At 42.0% G+C, this 21,008-nt stretch overlaps 1 protein-coding gene across 2 annotated transcripts in view; it reads left to right on the forward strand.

Annotated features, from left to right (window-relative positions):
• The first annotated feature begins 458 nt into the window (after nt 1-458).
• The window catches only part of WLS (Wnt ligand secretion mediator), a 101,447-nt gene continuing 80,897 nt past the window's right edge, over nt 459-21,008 (forward strand). Inside the window, exon 1 of one of the 2 annotated variants that reach the window (XM_047870781.1) lies at nt 459-815. In XM_047870781.1, coding sequence (XP_047726737.1) covers nt 710-815 — 106 coding nt within the window. In that variant the 5' untranslated portion in view covers nt 459-709. Of the gene's footprint in view, nt 816-1,190; nt 1,328-21,008 lie in introns of those variants that run through there. The other variant, XM_047870782.1, reaches the window with a different exon arrangement.

Below are 21,008 nucleotides of genomic sequence, written 5' to 3' on the forward strand. Positions count from 1 at the left end.
AAGCCGAAGACTATTCTGCATCTCTGTGTGCTTTGACTTAAGCATCTTTGGGTCCCTTTAAAAAATTCTTCTCTTTCCCAAAGAGAGTTCTAGCAGTTGCGGGTGGGGCCCGTTTCCTAAAGTCAACGCGTAAGTTAAAGGTCTGCAAAGCTGTCCATGGGTGATTTAAATCTCGCACCAGAAAAGGAAACGTGAGAGGCGGGGTAGGGGGAACCCACTTAACAACAACATCAACCCCCAAACGACACCAGCCCCAGGCGGGACAGGCTGCCAGACAGACCGGGGTCGGGACGCCAGCACCCTCCGGAGCTCGGAGCCCCGCACAGGCGGGCAACGGGGAGAGGAAGAGAGAGAGGGAGGGAGGGAGGGAGGAAGCGCGAGAGGGAGGGAGGAAGAAAGGGAGGGAGGGAGAAGAGGAGGGAGGCAGGCAGCGTCATGTGATCCGCTTCCCTGCTCCTTTAAGCGTCCACAGGCGGCGGAGCGGCCACAATCACAGCTCCGGGCATTGGGGGAGCCCGAGCCGGCTGCGCCGGGGGAATCCGTGCGGGCGCCGTGCGTCCCGGTCCCATCCTCGCCGCGCTCCCGCACCCCTGAAGTTTTGCAGCGCCCAGAGAGGAGGCGAGGGAGGAGGGAGCCTGAGAGGAGAGGGGGCAAATAGCACACCCTAAAACATTTATTTCAAGGAGGAAAGAAAAAGGGGGGCGCAAAAATGGCTGGGGCAATTATAGAAAACATGAGCACCAAGAAGCTGTGCATTGTTGGTGGGATTCTGCTCGTGTTCCAAATCATCGCCTTTCTGGTGGGAGGCTTGATTGGTAAGTGCGAGAGCTGCAAACTTTTCCCCCTTTCTCTCTTTTCGGGCCCCTTCCCTCTTTGCCTCTCGGGCTACTTGTTACAGTATCACTGCCTTGCTTCTATGATCTAATTAGTCCGGCTATTGTGCTTAAGAAAGCAGAGCTCCATGGGGCTCCGTGGGGCACAATCCAGTCTAGTGGCTAAGAGAAAAGGAGGGGAAAAAGTTTTGGCCTAGTTTCAGTATCCACTTGAAAGGAAGGAGGGGGGTGGCGGGGGTGGGAATCTTAAGCATGGCGACGGATCGCGCGAGGAAGCGCTGGGTTACAAAGTTGATTGCTGCTCCCCCCGCTTTTTCCCGCGTTCCCCCCTTTTCCTCTCCGTTCCCTCCCAATCAGCTCCCGGAGGGCAACGTAATCGACTTTATTGGGAACAACAGAAGAGTCAGGGAACTGCGCCCGGCGCTAACCCGGAGTCCTGCTACGGGGCTGTGATCGTTGCCTGTGTAAACCCATTTGGTCGTCTCAGCTAGGGGGTGAGAGTTTGCGTTTTGGGGTCCCAGCCTTCGCGCCCGCTGCTTCCTCACCGCACCCCACCCCCACCCCCCGCCGCGGCCGCGGACGGGTCTGCGAGGTGGGCCCGGAGGCGAGATGCCGTGGGGTGCGGTGGGAGAAAGTCCTTGGCTGGCGCTGCGGGAAGTTGGGGAGGTCGGAAGGGAAAAGCGTATCCGTAAGGTGTTGCTCTTGGCCTCCTGCCCTCTCGCGAATCTCCCCTCCCCCACTTCTCAGAGCCCGCAGAGCTGGGGATTCTGAAGCCCCCAGTCCTCCCAGGGCGCCTAGCAGAGCGCCTCCCGCCTCCCGCCCCCGCCGCGGCTCCCCGCAGGTGACAGCTCTCCGGCCCCCGGCGACGGCGCCTCCCCTGGCGAGCGCGGCCCGGACCTCTGGGAGCCAAACAGGCTTCCGAGTGAAGAAGATGGTCTCACGGATCTTCCACTCGGAAAAACTCCCTCTTGGCTGTCTCTCCGTCTTCATCCATCCTCCAGCCTCGCCGCACACTCGCGTCCCCTTCCCCCTTGGGATTTAGGACATCCCGGTACAAACTTCAGTGCCAACTTTGCAACGGGCGCGGATGGGGTGGTTTTGCTTTCTTCGCGGACCTGCGAAACTTTGCGGAGTGGAGAGTCCGCGGAGGGGCTTTCTCCGCCCGTCCCTTTGCGAGAGTCAGCGCCGCGCGGGCGCCGTCGTCGGCATGGTGGTGAGAGCCGCACAGGCTTGGGCACCTCGAGCCCTGTGTGTGCCGTTTTGTCTCCAGACTTGGGTTTGATGCGAACAAATTAAAGGGAGTCTGGTTCTGTAAATCACTGTAACATCCAAGCTAATTGTTTTAAACAAAGGAGAGTGGGTGAAGCTTCACCGAGGCAGAAATTTCTGGAGGAGATCATGCCTTTCTCTCTGCGTATGTATCCACAAAGCAGAAAGGGGTTCGGAGTTTTACAAGCCCGTATTCTCCATTTGGGCCAAACAGCTTAATCTTTTTGTTCCTGGAACCCTCACCTCTCAAATACATACACGCGCGCGCACACACACAACGGGGTTTGGCTTTCCTGTTAAGAGCTCCTGTTTGGCTACGTACAATCTCCATGTTTCCCTGTATTGGATTTTTCGAGGCTCTTAATACATTCTCTGCTGGGAGCTGAAGGCAGCCTTCCCTGTGCCCTCACAGTGATTATGCAGCGGTTACAATTACACCTCTTGTCTCCCTTGATGAGCAGTTGCAGTTAGATGCCATTGGATCTTGTGTGATTTCAGTGGCAGACCATAATTAAAATTTCTTGCACCTTGTGCTTTCAGAATTAAATTGGCCTATTATCCCTGTCTGACCTTCATCCTCTTTGAGGTTTTTGCACAAGCAGCGAACCATTACACATAGTTCCCTGGTGTTTGTTGGTGTGGGTTTCTTTTTCTTTTCCTAAGAAGCTGATCTCCTAGCCTCGAAGAGCCCATTATCCACTGTTGTGGGTTTCTTAGGGCTCTTCCGGAACTAGTATAATTTCTGGGATCTTAGTACTGTGGAGCAAAGGTGCAAAGACACTGGTGAGTGGCTGCTGGACATTAACGTTGCTGTAGGATCAGAACAGTTTTATATTCAAAGGGGTTTGCCTAGAGTAAGTGGTGCCAGGAGTTGTTTTGCCCAGAGAATTTGGTTGGTGACCATACTTGATAACCATCGCAAAAAGTTAGTGATAGGTCATAACTCCAACTAGAGTCTTCTCAATAGATAAGCTGTTGCAGTTCCAATTTCCTTGGAAAAGAAAAAACATCTATAACACTTCTTGGGGGAGGGAGTTGTGTAAGTTTACTCCTTAGCTCCCCTCCTTCCTCAGTTGCCAAGACATGTCCTCAGCTCTGGCCATAGTAGACTGCAAAGATCAGATTCAGTTCACCTTAAACACTAAATAGTGACTTAGCCTTTGTCTCAACTGTTTAGACAGTGTTTGTTTGTTTGTTTTTGCTGTTAAATCAAGGAACTTGGGTACACTACAAGACCCCCAAATGGGAAATAAATATCAACAAAAGGTAAGTGCAGTGTTTTCCCACCAGACTTCCCTAAAATGAAAAGCAGGTGAAACCGAGCAAAGCCTGGAATTTCAACAAAGTGGCAAGTGGAATCAGTAGTTGAAGCAGTTTGTAGGCTGGAAAGTTGAAGTAAAGTTCAGAAACCTCTTCCTCCACTCTTCTCAGTGAGAAGAGAACTCCACTGATAAGTAGGAAGTCAGGGTGTGTGTGTGTGTGTGTGTGTGTGTGTGTGTGTGTGTGTGTGATGGGGGGGATGACTTCACTTCTTTTTAATGCGTCTGCAGAGGCTAATTGAGAAAGTGATATAAACATAATTTACATTTCTTTTTGATCATTGTTGGTTCCCATGAAAGGAAACATGGCAACCTAGAAAGGGGAGGCTCTGAATGGCAAAGTTCCTGAGTATAAAAGTACTCCATACACGTATATACAAAACAAAAACAACCATCCATCCCCCCCCCACCAAACAGTCATGACAAACCATGCACCCCAAAGTGACCAGGGAAATCAGTTAACCAACAAGTTTCATTTTCTTCATTGGTAGATCAATGAGTTCAAAGTCTCTAGTTACAAAATGGTATGAATGTTTCAATACTTGGAGAATTTTATATGCTGTTTTTACACTGGCATTTGGTTGCAGCCTTCTAGAATTGGTGGGGGAAATTTAGACATCAGCTAAAAAGCAGATAGGAGGGATTGGGTTTTGGTTTAGCCAGCTTACACACTTCCTACACCAATGGCCTTTCGAGAACCAAGTTTTTGTTTTGTTTGCTGCTTGTTTTGTTTGTTAGTTTTTCTTGTGCCAGTGTCTATATACTGCAAACCTTTAATGGTATTTTGTAAAAAGTCTCTAGAACACAATATCTTATAAGGTGGAATTTGGGGTATTTAAAATTTCGCTGAATTATGCCATGCTTTTATAAAAACTTTGAACCAGTATAAAATGATGCATCTTATTGTTTTCTTATGTGTTGAGAAGGTTTCTTAAGTAGCTAGCTTCTTTAGAATTTAGAATGTCTTTAAAAACTTAAGAACCCCTAAAGGAAAAGAAAATATTTTTAAAGATGTAGCCTAATCTTTATCCTCCTTGAAAATAAGCCTGCAGAAAATGCAAAAAATAATTTCCCTTTGATTTCATGTTTGGTGAATTTAGTTCATGGAGAGGCAGCTGCAGGGGTGGTGGAAGGGGGGAAGGGAAGGAGAACCATGTGCCCTGAAACAAGAGTGCAGCCTACTAAAAATTGTGAACTTGAATCCCTGGCCCATTATGTGCAATTTGCTCAGCTTCAAATTAGTCATGTCTGGGGGATATAATGGTTGAAAAAAGCAGGTCACTGTTCCCACCTGTTCTAAAACTATTAAGAGTATGAAGATCAGAACTGAATGAATAAAAAATGATTGCATTGTTTTAAGCATAGCATAAATGAGAATATTCCAAACTTAAACTCCAGAGAAGTATCAACAAATTGCCAATATTGTATCTTCAGGGAGAATTGCTTTCTTTCAAAAGCTTACCATACCAGTAGTCTTTTTTGTTTTGTTTTTTAATGCTGAGAATGTTATGTGTATATATAAGCATATATAATCACTTAATTTTTACATGGACTTCTCTACTGCTTTTCAGTGATATAACCTATATTATTGTGCTATTACTATTTAAATGGGAACTATTGATAATCTTGTTTGTGGTCCATTCTTGTGAATTTTTGTTTCTGCTATTCTTATTTGGAAGTTCAAGGATTTTAAAAAATAAAATTACGCAGAATTAATGTGAAGGCTAGGCGGAGCATGTAAAGGTTTGCTTCCCAGTACATTAGGTTTTAAGCTCGTGGTATTTATTATATTTTAGCATATTTTAATAATGTGATGCCAGTAATCCTGCAGTGTTTGGGTGTCTGGTGAAAATCTCAAAAAGAACTAATCACTTGGCTTTTGGTTGATGTTAGCCCACATTACTTTCTGTATTTGATTCTCCTTTTTTATTTTGTAAAATTTCGTATCTGACTGAACCATGTCATTTTTTTTTCTTTGTTAAACTACCCGAGTGTCTAATGTGGTTTGTAGGAGTACTGTGCAATCTCAAAAATTCATCTTGTAAAAGGTGGGAAATTTTTTATAGCTGATATTACATTACTTTACTTTTAAACTTAACTACCTACTTGGTTATTACAACAAAATCATGCTTGTTCTAACAATCTCAAACCAAGCTTTCATCTAATCCTTCCATAGAGCCCGTCTGGCCTTCTTTTGGTACTTTCCCTTTTTCTTATTCAAAGTGAGAAACATTTCCTTGAGATAATCATGCAGAGTATGGCTCTGTAAGGTTTTCAAATCTCCTGCCTGGAACTCAGATCTAGACTCAAAGCCTTTCCTAGCTAGTTGACATTTTGCAATAATTTGGCATTAAAAAAAATTTTTTTTTAATCCATATAGACTGAGGAAAGAATCTTACCTTATCTTCCTCATAAAGGTGTTTCTATGGAGATTTGGAATTTGAGATTGTATGAAAGTTCTTAGGTAGGGTTCATACCTAACATGTAAAATATTGATTTGAGCCTGCTGTGTGCCCAGGATAGGGCTGCAATGCTGATTGGGGGTTAGGAAAGAGGGAACTTGAAGTCTGAGTAACCTAGGAGAGCTAGAGGTAGAAGAGAGCCCTTCTTAATCCAAGTCCACCAGCAAAGGATTTCCTGTGATGACGTTTGTAGCATCAAGATAATTCTCACTTACTGGGAATCTGAGAACACATGAAATGAGAAACACTGTTAATTATACTATCAAATAATTTTATTAATATTTCATCTTGAAATAAATTTATTACTAAAATAATTTAACAGATGTTCAACATTAGTTAAGGTCTGGCACACAGTGCACATTTATCTAATTTAATCCATGCAAAGCCTTGCCAGATTGGTGGTGGTGTACCTATTTTACATGTAAGTAATTTGGGATTACCTAGCTAGTCAGGGTCAAAGTTCTGAATGGGCTCCAGTGGATCTGACATCAGAGCCACAGTCCTCCACCATCAGGTTATCCTGCCCCCACCTCTCAAAGCCTTGACTTTTAAGATTGAATAAATGTGGTTTAAAGCCAGAAAGATGATGAGTAACATTACAAATGCAGCTGCTTTCTCATTTTAATCATTAGGTAACATAGCAAATGGAAAAAAAATCAAATATGATGAATGAAATGGAGTTCAGCTTTACGTAACTGCCTGGCCAAGGCTATGGGAGGACACCTTTGGAGAAGTCTGCCTATACCCATCTGACCAATTTCTTACAGGTTCTAACTAGTTCCTATAATTGTGTGAATCATCCATTTGACTGAGCAGCCAAGTTCATTAACCATAAAAGCGTTTGAGTTCTGCCACTTTAAGGAAGATTAGTCGATTTTATTTTCTCAGGTTAGTGGTTTTAACATAGTTATGTAGTTATATATGTCTGGACTTTTCCAAAGGAAGCAGCGAGAAGGAAATCAGCTGTGGTTGGAGAGGATTTTCGAGGGTGTGGATTGGCAGTGATGGTCAAGCAGTTGAAAGAAGAGCCTTTTACTCAGAGTTGAAAATTCTGTTCCCCAAAGGATAATTTCTGTTTGTGTACACACCCATGCATAATAATGAGAGCATTTCAAACTAGAGGTTTCCATGCTGACACCATGAATAGGTACATTTTGTTCTTTGGGAAAACTGCTGATAGACTTTGTCTATTCAAAGATTTACTGCTCTCAATTTTGATAGAGGCTGTAACAGATGATAAGAGACGGGGAACATCAAGACGTGAAATGATCATGTCTGTTTCATTTATGTCTTGTGTCTTCTCTGGGGTGTTGTGATGGTAGCCTAATAGAACACATGGATGTGCCACAGGTGGACATTTCTGAGAGAACGTGTCTGGATAGGGAGGGGGATGGGAGTGGAGAGGAACTTGAGGTGTTGGCATTTTCAAACTGATGATGAAATGTTTTGCAATTACCATTCTCATAATAGGGCTAATCTAAAAGGATTGCTAAATAGCAGAAAAGAGCAACTCATGTTTTAGAACACAAAAATTTTTAGGCTCACCTTTTCACCTTTTACTGCTACCTCTTTTCCCCGCTTCCCCCATGTTCTGCCTCTAATTAAATTTTATATGGGAGCAAAAGTAATAATCAGATTGTCATCAGACCAGTAGTGAGGGATTTGGTTTATTATGATTTGTTGCTTTTTGAGGATTTATTGGGTGGCAGTGGAAAAAGTATTTTACTTGTATTGATTCCTTTAATGATCATAGCAACCTAGAGAAGCAGATGCTTTCTCCGGTTTTCAGATAGATTAGATGCTCATTTAAGGAACTTTTCAGAGGTGACAGAGGTAGTAAAGAAGAGGGCAGGCACTCAAGTGCATGATCTTTGACTGAATTCTAAAAGATACTGTAAGTCTAATGCCACTCTCCTATTGTACCTTTAATTCCTATAGGAAACAAGGTGCGAAGTGTGATAAAATTGACTCTACACAGGTTTGATAGAGGATGGAAGCTTAGTTTCCCCTTTTTCTGTTTCTACCTCTTTCCAAAACCACATACTCCCATCACTGCACGGGTACTAATAATCATTGTCTTGGTTACTTCCTAAACAGATGATCCTGACTTTGAATACAGCAGCCACTGTAAATGTTGACCAGTGCTTGCAGGCCATGCTGGGGGTGGGGGTGAGGGTGCAGGCCTGAGAAAATAATACCTCAGCTCCCTCCAAAGAGAAATTATTACACATAGCAAAGAGGAACTGAAAATTGTTATTGAAAATGTGTCACAATAACCAACCTCCTGAATGCCCGGAAGGCTGCCTGGACTTAGCATACAGAAGAGATCCTGAATATAGCTATTGACTACAGGTGAGGGGAAGGAAGATGGGGGTAGAATATGAACTCAGGAAAGAAAACCTAAGGCCTTTATAGACATACAAGGCCATCTCTTTGGGACACAGCTTGTATTTGGATTTCCAAAACCTTTTTCCGATACCACCCACTTCCCACATACTGAGCTAGTGTTTCTGTCTCCTCTGATTTTTAAAGTCCTGGGCCTCCAAGGGCAATTTTCTGCTCCCTCTTTTTCCTTCCTACTCCATTCTATTAACATTTCCAGGTAAAGAGGTGTTCTTTCTTCACTAGCCCCTAGGAATTATAGGACCTTCTTAAACTTCTGGTTAATTCCCTGGGTTAACTCAGTGGCTTTATCCACAAATACACATTTCCAAGAAAGCAGAGGTAATTGAAAGAAGATGCCAAGTTATTACATTTGTTTTGGCAAAGTGTTATGATTTTTCATTAGAAAGAAGGTAATGGATCTGTAAATGGCTGGCTCAGTTTCTTTGCAAACCCTGGATTAATAAGGCTAAGCTCTTGAGAACTGGTTGGGTGGGGGGGGCAGTAAACTGCTGCTTTAGCCCTGGCTGAGCCCCTCCCAAAGAGAGAGCTCCTGATCTTAAGGCAGTATCACACGGTGGAGAGAAACCTGACTGGAACTGCAGAACCCACCTGTGGTCTCAATGATCTCAAGTCACAAAAGCCCCTTGGCATCTCCCTCCTCAACCGTGATGTGGGACAGAGCCCTCCTACATCATGGATGATGGCTTGAGGAGCCACCCTGTCCAGGACATGGCACCCCTTGGGGTGTCTCACTGAACCAGGCCCACCAAAAATGTGATTCCCAGAGGACTTTTCATTGAAGCCATCTGCTTAACCCCATATCCATCTCTCCTACTTTTCTTTGGTTCCTCTCTGTTCCTAGATCTGGGGCAGCTTAACTACAACATTGTTTATATTCTACTCTTTTTCTAGCACCCCCAGATTCAGTGACCCAAAACATACCTGGTTTGGATATGAGAGTGCACAGAGAGGTCATCCTGCTTTCTCACATTAATTCTCCTGTTATCACGGAATGTCTCATAATGAGCCTTCCCCAAAAGGTAGATATTAATAAGTTGTAGATGACTAGTAAATAAGAATGCGAGTCTAAATCATTGTCCTAAAGCATGCACATTTTATTCCAGGAGAACTCCTCATGCTTTGACTCTAGGTCTGTTCATTACTTTTACTTTACTTTATACACAGTTTAAAAAAATATTTAAGTAATCTGTACTCCCAATGTGGAAATGTGGGTCTCATACAAACAACCCCAACATCAAGAGTTGCATGGTCCACCCACTGAGCCAGCCAGCTGTCCCTGCCTTTTTTTTTTCTTTAAGTTTATTTGTTTTGAGAGAGAAAGAGAGAGAGCACTAGAGGGTCAGAAAGAGAGGGAGTGAGAGAGAATCCCAAGCAGGCTCTGCATCACCAGCGCAGAACCTGACGCAGGGCCTGAACTCACAAACCATGTCATAACCTGAGCCAAAATCAGGAGTCAGATGCTTAACCAACTGAGCCATCCAGGTGCCCCTGGTTTATACACAATTTTAGTAGAGATTTAGTAAGCCATTTTCTAAGTGCACAACAGTTGGCACGATTTGTTACCAAAATTCACTGGTAGCAGAGAGATGCAGGAGTGTAGTAGGTAACATCAGGACAAAGGAAGAATGCCCAGGATTCTGGGACTCTGGGATACAGGCGAGGCATTCCATACCTCAGTAGCCCCCCTTGGTGGCATCGTTACTTTATAAGCTGATATGATAATTGGTTCTGCTCTAAAGTTGTGTGCTCTTATTACTTGCCATGAGTGCCACTTGTTGGGTCCACTTTATCTGTATATATTGATGGTATTTGGCCTGAATGGAAGCTGTGGGGCTTTTGCTATTAAATTTTAAAAAGGGTCTTGGAGACCATCTTGTCCTACCTCCTTGGAAGAGGAATCAGAGTCCCAGGAAAAGGAAGGGACTCGGTTTATACAGTTGAAGCTGAGCCATGGCTTGGATTCAGATTCAAATGCTAATCAGCACTGTGCTTCTGAGTTTCAGCGTGAAGATCATGGGAAGGCCATAGAGCTAATGAGCAGAAAATTCCCACCTTGTGGTTCTTACAGTTCTATTGACTTTTCTGTTACTCGAAAGTAAAACAGCAATAACTTTAATGTCTTCTCCCTCTTACTTAATATCTGTATACTTAATATTCTTAGCAATAGAATTACATGTAGCGTTATGCTGTTCTTTTGTTTTTTAATTTTTTTTAACGTTTATTTTCTTTATTTTCAGAGAGAGAGTTATAGGGTGCGAGTAGGAGAGGCAGGGAGAGAGGGAGAGAGAATCCCAAGCAGGCTCCACAACAACGCAGAACCCAACATGGGGCTCTAAGTCAGATCATGACTGGAGCCAAAACCAAGAGTCAGATGCTTCACTGACTGCTACTCGGGTGCCCCAGTGTTACGCTGTTGTGTGTGAATTTTTAAGAACACCACAGAATTTAAAACAACTAAATTCCTTCCTTGCTTGCTGAGTATGCTACATGCCCTAACTCTTACTTGAAAAATGTTGTACATTTGAAACATAAAAACAAAACAAAACAGGGGTGCCTTGGTGGCTCAGTGGGTTAAGCCTCTGGCTCTTGATCAGGTCAAGATCTCATGGTTCGTGAGTTCCAGCCCGGTCTGGCTCTGTGCTGACAGCAAGAAGATTGCTTGTGATTCTCTCTCTCCCTGTTTCTCTGCCCCTCCCCTGCTCCCCCCCCCCCTCTCTTTCTCTCAAAATAAAGTAAATAAACTTAAAAAAAAACAACAATAAAACAAAAGACAACAACAACCCAAGACTATGGCCCTTACTAATCCAATCAAAGTACTGTCCTTGTGTTTAGTTTTAAGACTTAATCAATCTGAGGCTCCCTTGTCTAAATTCTGTGACTAACTTTTGTGCTTTCAGGGAATGTTTGTGGCAGGCATAATTCTGAAGTTGTAGTGAGTTTGGGGGAAGTGACATGCCCTATTTTTTTGGTCTTTTTGCATACAAAAGAGAACAAAATTGTTCATTCTTCATCTCTGCCACCTCTTGACTCTGAAGGTAATTGCAAGCAGAAAATTCAAATTGGGAAAATAGGGTTGAGAGCTCCATGATGTTCTAATTGCCATCCATATTTTCGTGATTCTAGGGGTACAAGGGTTATATTGTAAATTCTTACTCCTGCCTTTTTGTTGAAAGTAAGCAGAATCACAAAGCACTGTGTTTTTTCTGCATCCTCTGCGTTAGTGGGAATGAATATGGACTTTTTAATTGAGGTGTATTTAACGTACATCATATTAGTTTCAGGTGTAACATAATGGTTCAATATTTGTATGCCCTGTGAAATAACCACAATAAGTCTGGTACCACACAAAGTTACAAAATAGTTTTTTCTTCTGATGAGAACTTTAAAAAAAAATTTTTTTTTTTTTTGAGAGAGAGAGCATTAGTGTGAATAGAAGGAGGGGCAGAGAGAGGGGGAGAGAAAGTATCCCAAGCAGGCTCCATATCATCAGCACACAGCCTGATGTGGGGCTCAAACCCATGAACCATGAGATCATGACCAGAGCCAAAATCAAGAGTTGGACGCTTAACCGGCTGAGCCACCCAGGTGCCCCAGTGATGAGAACTTTTAAAATTTACTCTTTTAGCAACTTTCAAATATGCAATACAATATTATTGACTGTAGTCACCATGCTGCACACTAATTACATCCCCATGCTTCATTTTAGAACTGGGAGTTTGTACCACTTGACCTTTTTCATCAGTTTTGCCTAGCCCCTGTCGCCTTCCCCTCTGGTAACTACCAATCTATTCTCTGTGTCTATTAGTTCTGTTTTGTTTGTTCATTGGTTTTGGAATTTAGATGCCATGTGTATGTATAAATGAAATCATATGGTATTTGTCTTTGGCGTATTTTACTTAGCATAATACATTCAAGATCCACCTGTGTTGTTGCAAATGGCAAGACCTCACTCTTTTATGGCTCAGCAGTATTCCATTGTGTATATACACCACACCTTCTTTATCCATTCATCTATCAGTGGACACTTAGAATGTTTCCATATCTTGACTATTGTAAATAATGCTGCAATGATTATGGGGGTGAATATATTTTTTTGAATTAGTGTTTTCATTTTCTTTGGATAAATACTCAGAAGTGGAATTACTGGATCATATGGTCATTTAATTTTTAATAGTTTGAGGAACGTTCATAGGTTTTCCACTGTTTTACAGAGTGGCTGCCCTAACTTACATTGTAACAGTGTGCAAGGGTTCTCTTTATTCCACATCTTTGCCAGCACTTGTTATTTCTTGTCTTTTTGATACTAGCCATTCTAACAGGTGTGCAGTGATATCTCACTGTGGTTTTGATTTGCACTTCTGTGATGATTAGTTATGTTGAACATCTTTTCATGTGTCTGTTAGCCATCTGTATGTCTTCTTTAGAAAAGTGCCTATTCAAATGGTTCTCTTCTCATTTTAAAATCAGATTGTTTGTTTTGTGTGTGTATCTGTGTGTGTGTGTGTGTGTGTGTGTGTGTGTGTGTGTGTGTGTTGTTGCTGATGTTGTTGAGTTGTATGAGTTCTGGGGTTATTTTAAGATTTTTTTTTTAAGTAGGCGCCATTCCCTGCATGGAACCGAATGTGGGGCTCGAACTGACAACTCTGAGATCAAGAGTCATATGCTCTACTGACTAAGTTAGGTGCCCTGAGTTCTTCATGTATTTTGGATATTAACCTCTTTTTGGATATATGTTTTGCAAATAATTCAGTAGATTTCCTTTTCATTTTGTTGATGGTTTCCTTTGCTGCACAGAAGCTTTTTAGTTTGATGTAGCCCCACTTGTTTATTTTTGCTTTTGTTGCCCTTGCCTTTGAAGTCAGATCCAAAAAATCATTGCCAAGATCAATGTCAAGGAGCTTACCAACTATATTTTCTTCTAAGAGTTTTATGGTTTCAGGTCGTACATTCAAGTCTTTAATCCATCTTGAGTTTATTTTTGTGCATGGTGTAGGATAGTAATCTAATTTCATTCTTTTGCACGTGGCTGTCCAGTTTTCCCATTTACTGAAGAGACCGTCCTTTCCCCATTGTATATCCTTACTTCAAATCATAACTTTTATGTCTCTGTTTAACATGCTTGCCTTTAGGTGATCACAACCAAAAAGTTGGATTCCACATTTTATTAAATCCAGCCCTTTCTCAAGGCAAATCATGCCTTTTTGAGGCCCTGTTCTTTTTCACTCTGGGTTCTTATAGATTTTATCTGCTCTCATTTAGGTTGTAACTCGCCCGAGAACGGAATGCCTTAAATGTGGAAAAGACACGTCCCCACATTCCTTTCTTTTCTCTGTTCTGTTGAGCTAGTTCTGGCTTGTGTAAAATGGGCTCCAACTTTAGCCCCAGCTTGCCTGGGCCCAGGGAAGTTGTAGATAAGTTTACTGAGGGTTTGAAAAGACTGTGCCATGGGCCTTGCTGTCATTTATAGAACACACCTCTATAAGCTTGGAAGGAATCAGCTTCTTCAGAAGTGCGGGTGGTGTGGGGCGTGGCTGTGACTGGCAACCCTGGGACCTTAGACATCCTTTGAGTCACTCTTCCTCTTCATTTTACAAAGTTTGCAGAGAGCTGGTGTTAAATCCCTGGCACCATTCTTTCAACATGCCCAAACAGAAGAGAGTTTTGTGCTCTGAGAACATGATATTTCTGGATAATAGTTGATGAAAGAGAAAGAAACAGGATAATTTGTAGACACAAGATTTTTAAACTAAAGGGACACTTAAGGTCACCTTTCAATTGGCATGTTTCTTTTTTTCTAGGTATCAGAAGAATCCCTCCCTTCCCCCTCCTCCCTACCTCACCCACCTGTTAAAAAAGGGAAAGAAAGAAAATATAGTTTGGGAGAAGGATCAGCAGTATGTGTGGGATTTGAACAAAATCCTCATGAGTATATATTTGAGACAATACTTTTTCCTGGGGGACTTGGGTTAGGTACAGATACCAGCTCCATCCAGGGAAGTCCTCTGTCTCATTGTAGAGTAGTCTCCTGGCTAAGCAGAAATGCTGCAATAATTTTGAAAATTTCCTTTGAGGACTTGGGCTTCTTATCGCATTTCTAGGAAACACTATAAACAGCATGGTGTTGGTTCCAGGTTTTCCTGTTTCTGTTTTTGATAAATGTACTGATCCTTCCATTCAAAGTGATCAGATTTCTAACTGATGGCCTGTAGTTTTATGTTTAATCAATGGGTGTGATCTGGTTTATTATCAAACTTGCTTTGTAACTTGGACAAGCCATTTATATGATGTGAGCCTCAATTTCCTCATCTCAAGGACACCTGGCTAGCTCAATCAGTAGAGTGTGTAACTCTTGATCTCAGGATAGTGTGTGTAAGTCCCACACTGGGTGTAGAGCTTACTTAAATAAATAAAACTTTCTCCTTCATAGAAAGGTTGTAGGGTTTAATGAGAGAACATAAGTTATCTATATATATGTGTTAGATCAATCCATATATATTAACTATTTCCCTTATTTACAAGTTGTCACTAATTAACTTCTCAAGATTCTCTTTCTTTTTCTTCTTTCTTTCTTTCTTTCTTTCTTTCTTTCTTGTCATCCTCTGGTTAGGATCATAGCAGGTCATTTCTGCTTCTTAGTGGATTATATAAAATTAAAACCCAGCAACCCTGCTTGATAGCCTTCTATTAGACACAATGCCTGCTGCCCAACAATTTAAGAAGCATGTCATTTACCCATTTGGTGAATTAGAGCAATTAACTTTTGATCCAGTTAGTGATAGTTTTCACCAAGGTTTAATTTGAATCTTAAATTTTGCTTTTAAAATGCTGGATGAGTTTTCACGACTCTTTACAGCATGGATAAGCCCAGGTAGCAAGACTTTTAAATGGATATTACTCAATACATGGAAGAGATCTGGATTCCATCCATGCTTGCTGCAAAGTGAATCCCAGTTGTTCTGTTTTAAATTATAAAATTGAAGTCGTTATCCGTTGGGAATTTTTTTTGCTTCTAGATATAACGTAAATGACAAAGACCTTTGAAAGTCAAGCTTCGAGGAAAAGTGTTTCTTTTTCTTATAAAATATTAACTACTTCTGACACATTAGCTAGAATTATAATGCTATTTCGTAAGAAATTATGAACAAAAAGTAAAGATAAAAAGAGAACCTCTGTAAGACTGTAAGCTGCATGAGAGCAAGGAATATCTAATTTGCTTGCCTTCATCTTTTTTTTCAAAGTTTATTTATTTTGAGAAGAGAAAGAGAGCATGCAGGGGAGGGGCAGAGAAAGAAGGGGAGAGAGAAGCTTAAGCAGGCTCTGCACTGTCAGCCCAGATTCCGAAATGGGGCTTGATCTCATGAACTGTGAGGTCATGACCTGAGCTGATATCAAGAGTCGGACGCTTACCTGACTAAGCCACCCAAGTGCCCCTGCTTACTTTTCTCTTGACTGGTTACAACAGGGTAGTGCAATATAGGTGACCAGAAAAACTTCTAGAAGAAAGAAAGAAATGCCTTGCCTTTGGACTTACTGCAGAAGTAGCTAAAATGCTCCAACTTTAAGGTCTGCCCTAAGACTTTAACATTATAGTCCAAACTACTCTCTTATAATTTAAATGAGAGAAAGGTTTCTTATTATTCACTTGAACTTAAAAGATGGTGCCACCTTCATGGTTTGTATGCTTCCATTTATAAAAGTGTATAATTTTTGGAGTTCTGGAAAGGGACCTTCACCTATTATATTGTGGAAACTAAGGCCTAGAGAAGTCACAGTGACACAATAAGATTTGAATGAAATGTCCTGACCACTAGTGGAGTGTTTCATTGCCCTAGCCTGTGGTTACACTGATTACTATTATGTCTAATCTATGTATTTGGTCTTTACTTGGCCATAAGGGTAGAAAATTGACTGTGACTGCTTGCCCTTACTGGTTGATAAAGTTTGCTGGGAGGAAGGGAACACACACTACTATCTGTATTTCCAGACTTTGAATATTCAAATGAGAATACTGAATGATAGTGGCAGTTTTGCATTTTATTGTCTTTAAGAAGTAAATGTGTTTCTTCTCCATGAGGGCTGGTTTTTAGGGGCTTCTTTCAGAAGACCATGTAGTTTGTTTTATTTTCTATAAATTTTTAGACAGGAAATTCATCTTTCAGAGCTTTCCTCCTAAGAATTTTGTAGAAGTAGGGGCGCCTGGGTGGCTCAGTCGGTTAAGCGTCGGAATTCAGCTCAGGTCATGATCTCAAAGTCCTTGAGTTCGAGCCCTGCGTCAGGCTCTGTGCTGACAGCTCCTGGAGCCTGCTTTGGATTCTGTGTGTCTCTCTCTCCCTGCCCCTCCCTTGCTCATGCTCTGTCTCTGTCTCAAAAATAAATAAAAACATTAAAAAAAATTTTTGCAGGTGTTACTTGCGCCTCTTCTTAGAGATCAGTAATATATTTATTATGTCGGCTTTTCTAACTGACTGCCCTTGACAAGAAAGCCTAATACATTCCAGTAACCACCTCTGCGGGCCATTGTGTTCGGCTGGCTGACTGGTGTGTGGGAATGAATTCCTCCACGAGGTCCTCCAGGCTCCTGAAGGGTACTGAGTGGCCCTGAGCTGAATGTGTGCCTGCAGGCAAAGAGGAACTGAGCCTGTTGACTGGCTAGTGGAGCAGGTGAAGATGGGAAGAGAGATTTAGGGAGCAGATGTAAACTGAGAGGGAAGGAAGCAAAAGCCAAGGAGAAAGCCACGCGGAAATCGGACTTGGACTTCTCTTAGAGGAGGGAGTATTGCGGGGGGGGGGGGGGGGGGGGAGGCTGCTCAGAGCAGCATCGAGTAAGGGGGGGAGGGAGGCGGTGGCTTTGGGAGAATGTTAGGGGCTTGAAAGAAAGGCGGCCAGGAGTGCCTCCTCAGCCTCTTCATGATGTCATCCTGTACTCCCTCTAAAATAATGATACTTTTTTTTTTTTCTATGGCCCCATCCAGGACTGTAAAGACTGGGTAAAACCCCACTGGCAACCGGAGTTTATTATTCTAAACATAAGAAAGAACTGTGGGGTTGGGAGCACTGGATGCATATCTCAGCTCTTCCACATGCTGCCTCTGTGGCCCTGAGGAAATTACTGCCTTGTCTCTCAAATTGGTAAAATGGGAGCAGTAATGCTCACCTCTTGACGTTTCTGAGAGTTAAATGACACAATAAGTGAAAAGATGAAATGAGATAAGAAAGTGAAAAGTGCCCGGCACATGGTAGACACTTACCATGTGCTAGGTACTGTTTATGCTAGGTACTGTTTTACTATCGATGTTATTCTTTTAACCCAGGAGGGAGTTCCTGTTGTTGAATCACCCATGGTCCTTTGGGAGGCTCGCATAGAAGGTTTTCTGCCTGCTCCGAACTTGGCCATCCTGGTTCAGAGAGATGTAGATGCTTCTAGAGTCAGGTTTATGTTGCGTGTGTACATTTAAAATGTACATGTGCTTTTGTTATCTCCCAGTTTATTTATTTTTTTTGAACAAGAATACAATGATGTGAAAGGTATTAAAAACAAAGAAAAAAAACCTCCTGACATCCATCATTTTAATACAGTTCCATGCTAATTTTTTATTCTTTCACTTCCTGTGACTGAACATCGCCAATTTTATATAAAAAAGTATAAAAGCCTACTTAGCAGAGGCTGAAAAGTTTATTGTTTACACCTCCACCAATTGTATGTTTACTTTGGAAATGCAGCAGTCAGCTCCTCCTCTCCTCCTTCTAAACTTTCCTCTGATACTTAACTCAAGATTGCTTGTTGAACCATTGAACCATGGGAAATTCATTTTCAAAATCTGCTTAATTGCTGTGAGACTTTTAATTTGTTCTGGATGATGGTGCTAATGTCTGGGAACTGGGACTGAAGCCCTCCGAAGTTGTTAATTCAATCAGCCGCTGCGCCCTTGCCATGCCTAATGAAGGAGGGGGGGCATCCAGATCCTTCTCACAAAGAGGTTGGGTCCCTCCTGACCACCTTGTCAAAGATGAATAAGAGAGGCCCCACAGTTAGGTCGAACACTTGGGGCAAATTACCAGGGTGTCAGTCCACATTATCCAAAGCCCTGGGTTGTACTTCCCCAAATAATTATTAAGTAGGTTTTATGTAGGACCCCAGAGTTTTAAGGCATGGATGGGTTCCATGTGCCTGTTGCTCACACCTGCTAATCTTCAAAATTCTTTAATGACTGCAATTCTGTTTTGGCTCTGTCTATAATCTGTAAGATCATAAACATCTCCCCCAGACTATTGATATTCCCGTTAACCACTGAAGTTTTCCGTGGCGAGACTGGTGAAAGCTTGCTCTGTCCTCATGATAAATTAGCTTGTTTATTCCTCTTCTGCTTATTTCTATCCTGCTGTTGATTAGTGTAATGAAGCAGAAGTCCATTGTGTATGTTCATTGGGTAGCGATCCTCTGGCACCAAAGGGGGTAATTGAGTAGAAAGGCAGAATGCTGTTGGTGCATGGGAGAAGTTAACACCACATGAGGTCACCAGGCTTCAAGCTTTAATCAATGTGGACACAATGCAATTGAGATTTTGAAAAGGGTTTGTTTATAGTGTGAGAGTAAGGGTCAGTAGTTAATTTGAAATGCTGTAGGTGTGTTTTCCTTGAACCAAGAAGGTACAGAGCATGTGTCATAGAGGATTGTAAATATCCTCAAGGGAGGGATGTAATTGCGGTAAAGGTTTAAAAAGAAGGGCATTTAAGAACTTCAGTGCACTTATTATTGATCCATCCATGCTTTATTTAAAACTTTTACCGTTCTTCAAAATGGGAAAGAGACTGTAGAAGAAACACTATATACGTCTCTAGCACAGAGGCACAGCGCTACCAAGAAACAAGTTTTTTTTTGTTTTTGTTTTTTTTTTTAAAGCAGTGATTTCCTTTGGGACGATATTTGGAGCGCTATAACATATTGCTAGTATTAGTACTGTGTGCTAATTCTAAAAGAATTCTCACTCTCAGAAGTTTACATCTTCTGGGATTTTTAATTGCTGTGGCTTGAATGAGATAGTACGAAAACCATTAACCCCTATACTTGTTCATGTTGCTGCCCTTTTCCATTGCAGGCTCCCATCTATACCAGGCATGCCTGTCTCCTTCTTGGATCATCTTTGGCATTTCTCTCCATTATTTCGTTACCTCAGTTTCAACAGTTAGAAACACCATAGTTTTGTGATCACTCTGGGCGATCTGAAAGTAGAGAAGGCCCTGTCCTTCTGTTGCAGGGAGACTTTGCAGGCCAACATCTGTTTTTCACAGATGACTATGGGAAAAGAACATAAAGTCGGTGGTAGAGCCAGAGGCTTGACATGGACTCTCAGGTGTTTTGCTGAATATATGTCAAATGTAGGTGATGAATTTATACTCTTACAATCTCACATTTGGATGGTGCTTTTATCCATCTTCAAAGCACTTGCATAGACATCATCTCACTTGACCTTACCAGTGGTACTCCAAGATAGGCCGCTGGTTCACCAGAGATATTCACATTTTAAAGTTATGGAAACTTAGAGGGAGAATAGCTGTGTTTGTGGTGAGTTTTGTTTGAGAAAGTTTGACTTGGTGAGATTTGTTTGCAGTGGAATTACTCTGGGGATTTGAAGTTTAATTGCTATATGATGATACGAGGAAGATAGGGGGAAAAGCTTAATTTTTTTTTCAATATATGACGTTTATTGTCAAATTTAATTTTTTTTTACACAGAGAATTATTTGTCATAGAAGTCACTGTATATTAGCCAAGCATTGCTTTTTGAGGTGTCGCCAAGAAAAATCAACGCCATCAGTGGTCCATCTTCTTCACCTTACCTGGTGTAACACTCAGTTGCTCCCATAAACAACTATTAAACAAATATAGAAGGAATCTCTCTTTGAAGGAACAACAAATTTCAGCCTACTCAGAGTATTCAGATGTTTTGATCTTTTTCCTTGGCATAATCAGGGTCGACCCTGTGGTAAATCTTAAGAAGGAGGTACGGAGTGCCTAGATGAGAGTGAAACTAATTTACGAGGTTTAACTAGTGAATGGTGCTATGGTGTGGTCATTCACTGCATTAACACTTCTGTCTGCTTTCCTCCCTTATTTATGTCCTGCTAGTAAATATGCAGCAAAAGGCCATTTTTGATGTTGCTTTGATATCTGTTGGAATGGATGTACCATAATTAAGTTACCCAATTTCCTATTGGTGGACACAGATGGTATTTCCAGTGTGGGGACTGTATATTAGCAATATTGGGGAAGACTTCCTTGTAGTTAAATTCTTATTCATACCCTTAATTATTTCCTTAGAAACTTCACTTCTGTGAATTTATCTTAGGTCAAAAGGCATGGTCATTTTTTAAAATGTTTATTTGTTTATTTTTGAGAGAGAGAGCGAGAGAGAGACCGCACAAGCAGGGGAGGGGCAGAGAGAGAGAGAGAGAGAGAGACAGACAGACAGACAGACAGAGAATCCAAATCAGGCTCCAGGCTCTGAGCTGTCAGCACAGAGCCCAATGCGGGGCTCAAAACCATGAACTGTGAGATCATGACCTGAGCCAAAGTGAGACATTTAACTTACTGAGCCATCCAGGCACCCCAGAAGGCATGCTTATTTTTAAAGATTTTGATTGAGACTGCCAACTTGCCTTTCACAGATCAGTGATAATCACCATATCACCCATTAGTCAAATCTGGAAGTGTCCATCTCC

Source organism: Prionailurus viverrinus, chromosome C1 (genome assembly GCF_022837055.1).
Source record: "Prionailurus viverrinus isolate Anna chromosome C1, UM_Priviv_1.0, whole genome shotgun sequence".
Lineage (NCBI taxonomy): Eukaryota > Metazoa > Chordata > Mammalia > Carnivora > Felidae > Prionailurus > Prionailurus viverrinus.